At 35.1% G+C, this 10,760-nt stretch overlaps 1 protein-coding gene across 1 annotated transcript; it reads right to left on the reverse strand.

Moving 5' to 3' along the window:
* Nucleotides 1-8,741: 8,741 nt before the first annotated feature.
* On the reverse strand, nucleotides 8,742-9,689 carry LOC134476725 (olfactory receptor 10T2). Its single transcript, XM_063252412.1, has one exon. The coding sequence runs from the start codon at nucleotides 9,687-9,689 to the stop codon at nucleotides 8,742-8,744; it is 948 nt and encodes a 315-aa protein (XP_063108482.1).
* Nucleotides 9,690-10,760: the final 1,071 nt, after the last annotated feature.

Below are 10,760 nucleotides of genomic sequence, written 5' to 3' on the forward strand. Positions count from 1 at the left end.
GATAAAAAATGAAAAGTTTGTTATCTATTTCTTCTTTGTAACAATCTGGGACAAATCTGTGAATGGGGATTGGTGAAGGACAGTGCTAAAGCCTGGGGTATATGCCCATGAGGCAATTTTAAATTAGGATAATGTGGGAAAAGTACAAGAATACATGAGAGAAATAACAACACCCTCCCAAGAACCAAGCATCTGAGCAGCCCACTTTGGAGTGAAAGCCCCAGTGCCTGCCACTCCTCATGGCAGCCTGTCAGGGATTCTTGCTGGTGGCAAGAAGGAGCAGCTCCAAACCAAAGCAGTATTGTCTGTTTCAGTGTGGAGAACACTCCTAATTCCCTTTCAGGTATGTAAGTCAACAGGGCATTTGAAAAAGTAATCCAAAATGGAAGTTTTTGAGAAATAATGAGTTTCCTGATACGAAGGAGTATGAAGGTTGAGTGATAATTTAGACAAACAAGAATTGTAACTGCACAGGAATCATTAGTTGTACAGCAATTTATAAAATTAAACAGCTTTAAATAACATTTAAGGGGGCTGGGGATTTAGCTAAGCACCATAAGCGCCTGCCTTGCAAGCAGGCAGTCGTGAGTTCGATCCCCAGTACCGATAAAAAGGAAAAAGACTAAATAAATAAATAAATAAATAATATTTAAGGAAAAAGCAATTAGTATATTTTATATATTCCAATCATTTTAGTACTTTTAATTTTTGGTATGTTAATTCCCTATTCTCATCCTTAGTGAAAAGATTTTTTTTTTCCTGTAGTTGAAAATATACAGTAAAATTCCTTTCATAAGACTTTATAAATCCAGGTAATATGCTGATTAATCAAAAAAGATTAAGTTGAAAATCAAAAGGATGACTCAGGTAATGGTTTTTTTCAGCTCAAAACAAATAAACACATACATACATGTACCTATTGATATTTTCATTTTACGAGCGTCGGCCAACTTGACTGGAGTTCTTAAGAGTATTCTTAGCATTTTCAATCCGGGGAACTCAGATGCCAGCTAGGGGGAGTCCTGCACCATCCTGAGCTCTAGCAGTGTTTAAGATCATCTCTACCAGTGGTCAAGGACCCACCCAGCTTATAGTCACATGAGACTAGCTGTGGGGGATTTTACAGCCTGAGTAGATTATGCCCAGTGACCTTCTATAATTAGGGGAGTTGAGGGCCATAAAGTGAGTTCTAGGACATTGGTCCTTGTTGCGGGAGAGTATGGACCATCATCCACAGTGATTAGGTGCCTATCCAGCTTCCTAGAACACTGGAGGTTGCACAGGAGGACCTGAGGCCCTGACTGGACCACACTTAGCAACCTCCATTCAGTCCCAGAAGCCAAGATTTCCAACACGCTGAGGGGAAGCCTTGGAACAACACTTGAAACATGGAAATATAGGAAAATGACAAAACAAAAGACCAAAATGCAATCTCAAACCTCCAGACTATCCCAAGAAAGCCTAGCCTGTACACAGAAGAAAATATATGACATACATGTAAAATGCCTGAACTAATAGCAACCAAAATAAAGAAGCAACTCCAGGAAGTTTTAAAGGAATTCAAACTAGACATAATCTCTCAGGTAAAAAAAAGAAATGATAAAAGTAATGAAAGAGATGCTGAACGCATCTAAAAAAGACACAGTTAAAAATTAGAGGACCAAAACAAAATGATAGAATTCCTGGATGAATGATATAAGGAACAAACAGAATACATGAAACAGATTCAAAGAAATATACAGGAAATCAAAAACTCTATTGAAAGTTGTCAAAACTGACTCAATGAAAGTGAATATAGAATTTCATGTCATGAAGACAAGATTACAGCTAGTGAACAGGAAAGAAAATATCTTTTAAAAACAATAAGGAATTAGGAAATAACAATTCAACAGCTGCAAGATGATGCAAAGAAAAACAACATACAATTGATAGGGATAAATGAAAAAGAAGGGGACAACACAAATGACATCAAGAGGCTATTTACAGAAGTAATAGCTTAAAATTTCCCAATTGTGAGAATGGAAACTAACATTAGGATTAGTAAAGCATATAGAACACCAAATAGCCATAACCAAAATCAAACTACACCCAGACATATAATAATCACCATCCCAGAAATCGAACATAAAAGTAGAATATTAAAAGCTGTTAGAGAGAACAGACAGATCGCCTATAAAGGAAAACTCATCAGATTCATAGCAGACTTCTCAACACAAACAATGAAGTCAAGAAGGGCATGAAGTGAAATATTTCAGATTCTGAAGGAAAATGATTTCCAACCTAGACTGATGTACCCTGAAAAACTGTCCTTCAAAATCAATGGAGAAATAAGGTACTTCCATGACAAAGAACAGCTGAAGAACTTCAAGATCACCAAGCCAACCTTGCAAAGAATACTGAAAGATAGTCTAGATACACATAGGAAAAAAACCACTAAGCAAAGCAGACAATTAAACAGAATGAAAAGATAAAGATGCAACAGCAGAAAGACACCTTGTCAATAATAAACCAATATATAACAGATGCAATCATTAATGTAAATGCTCTCAAGTCACCAATTAAAAGAAACAGACTGGCAGAGTGGATCAAGAAACAACATCCAACCATACGCTGTCTGCAAGCCACCCATTTAACCCAAAAGAAAACTCACAGACTGCAAGTTAAAGGATGGAAAACAGTACTTCATGCAACAGAACCAAAAACAAACAAACAAACAAACAAAAAAGCGGGGGTAGCTATTCTGTATGCAGACAGTGTGAACTTCAAACCAAGAATGATCCAAGACATAAAAAAGTCACTACTAACTGGTTAGGGGAAAACTTCAAGAGGAAGAGATACCTATCTTAAATACGTGTGCACCAAATTCCAGAGCACCTAGTTATACCAAGCAATTATTAATAGAAATGAAAACTTAAATTAGCAATAACACAATTATAACAGAAGGCTTTAGCATCACGTGACACCAAGGGACAGATCAACCACACAGCAAATCAACAAAGAAATAACAGAACTGAATCACACATGTAAACAAATGGACTTGATAGACATATACAGAATGTTCCACCCCAAAACATCAGAATACACATTCTTCTCAGCAGTCCATGACACTGTCTCTAAAATAGACCATATACTAGCCCACAGAACATATTTAAACAAATGCAAAATAGTTGAAATTATCCCATGCATGTTATCAGATCATAGCACCATGAAACTAGAAATTAATGTTAAAAGAAACTGCAAAAACCACACAGACACATGGATATTGAAAAATAACCTCTTGAGCAATCAGTAGGCCATGGGGGAAATTAAACCTGAAATTAAACAATACCTAAAAGCAAATGAAAATACAAATACAACTTACTGGAATCTGTGAGATGCAATGAAAGCAGTCCTGAGAAGAAAATTTATTGCACTGAATTCCCACATCAGGAAAACAGAATGAATACAAATAAACAACCTGATGTTACACCTCTAGAAAAAGAAGAGCAAGTCAAACCCAAAGCCAAAAGAAGGGAGGAAATTATAAAAATCAGAGCAGAAATTAATGCAATAGAGATTAAGAAAACAATCCAAAGAATCAATGAATCAAAGAGTTGTTTCTTTGAAAGAATAAACAAAATTGATAAGCCCCTGGCCAAACTTATTTTTAAAAAAAGGAGAGAAAAAGCTCAAATTCATGGAATAAGGAATGAAAAGGTGAAATCACTACAGACTCTGAGAAAATACAGGTGATCATCAACACCTGTTTCAAAAACCTGTACTCTCATAGGTTCATTAACACAGAAGAAATGGGTGGATTCCAAGAAACATGAAGTATCAAAGCTAGGTCAAGAAGATGTAAAACTGTTGAATAACCCAATTTCTATTAATGAAATTGAAAATGTAATTAAGTCCTTACCTACAAAAAGAGCCCAGGCCCAGATGGATTCACTGCAGTATTGTACAAGAAATACTGAGAAAATTTAATGCCAACACTCCTCAAAAACTTCAGTGAAATCAAAGGGGAAGCAATTGATCTTAAGTCATTCTGGAAAGCAAACATTACTCTAGTACCAAAACCTGAAAAAGAACCAGCCAAAAAACAGAACTACAAGTCAATCTCCCTAATGAACATAGATGCAAAAATCCTCAATAAAATATTGGCAAACACAATATAGTAAATCCTCAAGAAGATTATACACCACGACTAAGTGGGATTCATCTGACAGGCAGGGATGGTTCAACACATGTAAATCAATAAATATAATCCACCATATCAATAAAGTTAAAAGTAAGAATTACATAATCATTTCTATAGATGCAGCTCAATCTTTTCATAAGGTGCAACACTCATTCATGATAAGAACCTTACAGAAAATTTGAATAAATGGTCTTTATGTCAATATGATAAAGGCCATCTATGACAAACAGCCAGTATCATACTAATGGCCAAAAACTGAAGGCCTTTATCTTAAAATCAGGCACAAGACAAGGATGTCCCTTATCACTGTTCCTATTCAAAATAGTACTGGAAATACTAGCCAGAGCAATTAGAGAAATAAAAGGGGTAAAGATAGGAAAACAGGAAGCTAAATTTTCATTATTTACAGATATGATACTATACATAGAAGACTCCCCAAACACCGTTGAAAGACACCTAGATGTAATAAATAAATTCAGCAATGTAGCTGGATATAAAATCAATACTCAAAAATTGATCACATTTCTATGCACTAAGAATAAAATCACTGAGAGAGAAATAAAAGAACAACATCCTTCATACTAGCATCCAAAAAAAAATGAAATACATAGGAATTAATCTCACAAAAGTAGTAAAAGACCTATATCAGGAAAATTGTAATACCCTGAGAAACAAAATTGAAGAGATCTCAGAAAATGGAAAGACATCCCTTGCTCATGAATAGGAAGAATAAATATTGTGAAAATGGCCATTCTCCCCAAACTGTTATACAGATTCAATGCAACCCCAATAAAAATACCATCAACATACCTCATAGATCTAGAGAAATCACTCCTAAAATCCAGCTGTAGTGAGAAGAGACCTACAATAGCAAAGATAGTTCTAAGCAGCAAAGGCAAGGCAGTAGGCATCACAATCCCTGACTTGAAGTTATACTACAAAGCAACTGTAATAAAATCAACACGGTACTGGAATAAAAACAGGTCTAAGATCAATGAAACAGATTAGAAGATACAGCCACAACTACAAACACAGTCAACCACCTTATCTTTGACAAAGGGGCCAAACATTTTCACTGGAAGAATGACAGTCTCTTTAATAAATGGTGCTGGAAAAAGGGATTATTCATATGCAGAAAACTAAAACTAGACCCATACCTATTGCATATTCTAAAGTAAAATCTAAATGGATCAATGATCTGAATATTAAAACAAAAATACTAAATATGTTGGAATACAAACTGATAAAATCCTTGAAGACATGAGGGTAGGTAGATAATTCATGAACAGGAATCCAAATGCATGGGAAATACTTCCCAGAATCAATAACTAGGATCATGTCTTATTAAAAAGTTTATGAATGTCAAAAGAAATCTCTAGCATAGTGAAAAGAAAACCAATAAATTGGGAAAAAATCTTAGTGAACTGTCCCGCAGACAAAGGACTTCTACTTAAACACATAAAGACTTAAAAAATCAGACTCCTGAAATTCAAAGACCCATGCCAAACTGGGTACCTGAGATGAATACACACTTCTCAGATGAAGAAATACAAATGGCAAATAAATACATGAAAAAATGATCATCATCATTGGTCACTAGAGAAATGCACATTAAAACAACACTGAGATTCCATCTCATTCCAGAAAGAATGGTCAGGATCAAAAAACTATCCCCAACAAATGCTGCAGAGGCTGTGGGGAAAAAGGAACTCTCCTGCACTATTGGTGGCAGTGTAGAGTGATGCAACCGCTGTGCAGGTCAATCTTGAAATTTCTCAAAAAGCTGGAATTGGAAATCCCATTTGACCCAGCTATTCCACTTCTGGGCATATTCTCAGAAGAACTTAAAATATCATACCACAATGTTATGTGTACACCCACGTTTATGGTAACATAATTTGTAATAGCCAGATCTTGGAAACAAACTAAGTGTCCATCAACTGAGGAATGGATAAAATTTTGTGGTATTTTTATATAATGGAGTACTATTCAGCTATAAAGAATGATCACATTGAGATATTTATAAATAAATTGACACAAGTTGAGACCATACTCATAAGTGAAATAAATCAAACTCACATGTATAAATAGTGTGTAGTCTTCCTAGTATAAGAAATGATAAGAATACATAAAAGAATGTGGTAATCATGATTCTCCATTACATTGCTTTAAAACCTTATAATGTTTGCATTCATTAGTTGGAATGGTTTTATCCTGGTTTGTTTCATTTTATTAACTGTGATAGTATGAGCAGCTATTTTGAATAAAATAAGACATTTTAATAGCCAGTGCTGATTAACATCATCTTACTTTGAAGTCCTATCATGCCTTTGTTCTTCTGTTCCCATTGGTTCTATCATAATATATCTTATTGGATTTTATTATGTGTGATAATATAAACAAATTTTGTATGGAAAATGATATAATATAATAGGTATTGTTCATTCTGTTATTTGTTTCTGAATGCCCTGTAATACTTTCATTCTCTTGAATGGTTTTATATTATTTTGTTATATTTGATACTATTGTATATGAAGTTATGCTCAACTATTTCAAAGAAAGAGACATTATGATAGTTACTGTTAATTATTGGTTGTCTTGTGGTGAAATGCTGTGTTGCTTACATTGTTCCGATCTGCTTTGTTACATTCTCTTTTGTCTTAATCTCTTTAAAATAAAAAGAGTACTTCTAGCATTTTTCACCTAGAATGCATTACCTATTCTGAACTTACAAACACTCTCAAAATAATCTAAATACATAACTGTTTTTAAAACTTTTTAATTTATTTTGCTCTGATACACTCTTTCCAATACACTCACCTTAGCTGTATTCGAAGCAGTCTTTTTTTTTTCAAACATGCAAGGCCGGGTTGTAAAGTATAAATATTACCTTTCACAAGTAGAATAGGATAATCAAAAGGACTCTTATGAAATCTCTGGGAATAAATAATTTCACTTAACATGTCAGGGTTGAGATACGCAGGCAAATTACCAGGAAACCTTTTCAATGTGAGTTCAATCAGTGCTTTCCAAAGAGATCAAAGCTGCTTAACTTTTTATATAAAGCTATTTTTGTTATTTATTTATCATTTACACACTCATACAATTAAAACATATTTTCACTTGTATGATACAACATCATTTTAACCATGCAGGTATGCTCTTTTAGATGGACTGGATTGCTCAGCAGGATAAATAGCATAATTAACAGTAACCAGTTTTTCCCACTAGAAGACAAGTACTGTGATAATTAGGTAAGTTACAAATTCACACAACAAGAACCCCCCCCCCAAAAAAAAAAACAAACCCAAACAAACAAAATCTCTTTTGCCCAGAAAAAGATGGCTCATCATTTTCATCAGTTTTAAATCATGTCTCAAATTACATAGCTTAAAATTTAACAGTTAAAATGTAAGTCAATTCTGTACAATATTCATAGTGCAAAGTATTACAGTAGATGTAGAGTCACATGAATGCTGTGTGATCATCTTCTCTGACACAGTCAGCTAAAAGATGAGGGCCATATCTGCCTCTTGAATTCTATTTTTATTTGAACAGCAAGCATGAAATTATTGAAAAATTTTACTTTACTATTAAAAATATTACACTCTCTGAAATATTTACAAATACAAAGCCAAACTGACAAAAATGAAATGCTTAATCTATAATTAACGTAGTAAAAATTACCACTGTTTTGAAAAGAATCAACAACTCTAGTAATACCAACTAATATTTCTGTCAGTGGAAAAACCCAATTTCTTAGTATTGAAATCTTGTTTCTCTTTCAAGCTTCTGTTCAAAGTTTGTCTTTTGTTCTCTTATCCCTCTCTTTCCAAATGTTTTTAACTTTTAAAAGTAATAAATTATGAGATTTGATTGTCATAATCATTTTATATTTCTTTAATGCATCTAATTGTTTTGCATTGTTATACTTTATTTCATCATTTATCTTTCTATTAGTATTCCACCACACATGCCATCATGCACTATTGATGCATTTATTTTTATTTTTCCTCTTTGGGGTCAAGGTAAGACTTTGTGGTAGAGAGCTTCCCTAGCATGCAGAAGTCTCTGCACTGCAAAAAAAAAATGAGCACCCCAAACCCTACAGAAAATGAAATGTAAGAATTTTTTTCTTTCGTTAGACTTGATATAGGATAAATTTATTAGACAAATAATTCTTGGCTTGATTTTCATTTTGGGATGTGTCTGCCTTCAAAAAAAGAATCCATGCTTCTCTCTCTTTCTCTTTCTCTCTCTTTCTCTCTCTCCTCTCTCTCTCTCTCTCTCTCTCTCTCTCTCTCTCTCTCTCTGTCTCTCCATCCCTTCCTCCCTCCCTTTTTTTCTCCCTCTCTCCCTCCACTCTCCCCACTTCCCAGTTGTGGGTCCTTTTCTCCTTTTGTGCAATAAAGCTTTAGACAGCACAGCATGCAGATTAGCTTGCACTTTCCTCTGAGAATGGGAAACATTTTCTCACTACATACAGTCAAATTTCAAGTCTTTAATTTCTTTCATAAGTTTCTTGGTTAATGTGAATTTTGTTGCTGTTGTTGTTGTGTTGTTAGCTCATCTTCGTAGCTATATGCATTCCCATAACTCTTTTCAATGCAGTCTTTACCTCCTGATTCCTCAGGCTGTAAACAAGAGGATTGAGTAGGGGAGTAACCACTGTGTAAGTCACTGCCACCAAGTGGTCCTTGTCAGAAGCAGACTTGGACTTGGGCCGAAGGTAGATGATAGATGCACAGCCATAGTGGACAAAGACCACAGTGAGGTGGGAGGCACAGGTGGCAAAAGCCTTTCTCTTGCCTTCAGCCGAGGGAATCTTTAGGATGGTGTTAACTATGAAGCCATAGGATATGAGAATTAACATAAAAGGAACCATGATCACCAGGATGCTGAGGCTGAATAGAGCCAACTCTTTTATATGAGTGTCCGTGCAGGCTAATTTGATAACAGGTGCCATGTCACAGAAATAATGATTGACCCTGTTGGGGCCACAAAAAGGCATGTCACAGATGAGGTTAGTGGCCACCAAAGCAATAAAGAAACCTGTGGCTCCTGATAGAGAAACCAAGCCCAGTCCTAGCCTTTTGTTCATGATGATTGTGTACCTCAAAGGGTGACAAATTGCGACATAGCGATCATATCCCATTACAGCAATGAGAAAGCAATTTGTACAGGCAAAGCCAAGAAAGAAGAAGAGCTGAGTTGCACAGGCCACAAAGGAAATCATCTTGGTGGCTGATAGCAGATGGACCAGCAGCTGAGGGATAATGACAAATGTGTAGCAGGATTCAGAGAACGAGAGGATGAAGAGAAAGCCATACATGGGAGTGTGTAGAGAATGACTGAAGTGAATAACAACCATGATGGTCACATTGGCCAGTAGGATCGTCAGGTACAGGAGAAGGAAGATGACAAAAAGCAGGGACTGGAGCTCCCCAAGGTTGGAAAAGCCGACGAGGATGAGATGCTTAACCACAGTGGTTCTGTTCAAGCTCTGCATCTGAACAATCTTTTTCAATCAATGCACTTCACAGAAAAGGAGAGTATAAACACTGTCACAATGCTGCCATTATAAGTCTATTGCCAGACTCAGAATGTCAAACTCTTTCTCTTTCGGTCCATCTAGATAACTTTTGTGTGACTTTCGGAAGAAGTTATTAACCTGCATAATAGGATGGACTTGTGCAAAGTCTAAAGGGAATCATTCAATATTTGTTAAAACTGTTTAATGAAATGAGAAAATTTTCTCCATTTAAGAACTGGGAAAATACAACATTAATCATTTGCTGCCCATTTCTCCCTGTATTCTTGTATATATAAACTTTCCTAGTATGTCAGTGTCTTATAAAAGCATTAAGTTTTTGTCCAATTAAGTGTGGACTCCAGAATCAGAATGTGATTGTTTTTAAGAATGAACTGGGATAATCCAAGTGTTTGAACATATAGTGTCTGCACTATTTCTGTTGGCTGTTTTTACTTTTACCACATGTACCCATGGTCATGGTAATTGAGAGAAAAATGTTCCATCTCTGACGTCTCAGAGCTAAAGGGCCTAGACATCTGAATCAGGACAGAGTTCCTCATGCTTGTTCTGTATATTCTCTACTTACACTATTTTTAATTGAGAAGGAATTTTAATATACATAAAGTTAGAGTTCTTTAATGAGTCTGGCCCTTATTTCTCATCTAAAGAGACATTAGCTTTTGGATTCTCTTCATGACTGTAATATAAATTTTTGCATGTTTATGGAGTTAGACAGAGATGCAACATAAAATCCAAGTCACGGAGCTATGATAATCCTGCTTATGCTGCAAAAGAAATTAACTACCCTTGGGATGAGGTAGGAAAGGAATATCACATTTGGGATATTAGAAGAAAGGAAAAGAAATGATGAGAATGCAATATGAATCTATGGAAAAGAAGTAGAAATTGTGAGAGTAAAGGAAAAGGGAAGAGAATATTTTAAGGACTTCTCAATATTTTATAGGTAGGCTATCTTCTGTCAGAGAATTTACCATTTTTACTTTTTTCCATATTTATTTTAAAAATTAGATTCAGAGATTTTAGGGG

This window comes from Cavia porcellus, unplaced genomic scaffold (assembly GCF_034190915.1).
Source record: "Cavia porcellus strain 051 isolate PalLab524CR breed Dunkin Hartley unplaced genomic scaffold, mCavPor4.1 scaffold_7, whole genome shotgun sequence".
Lineage (NCBI taxonomy): Eukaryota > Metazoa > Chordata > Mammalia > Rodentia > Caviidae > Cavia > Cavia porcellus.

What these genes read in the sequence shown, in the direction of transcription:
- LOC134476725 (XM_063252412.1), bottom strand. Translation starts at nt 9,689, where the DNA reads ATGCAGAGCTTGAACAGAACCACTGTGGTTAAGCATCTCATCCTCGTC.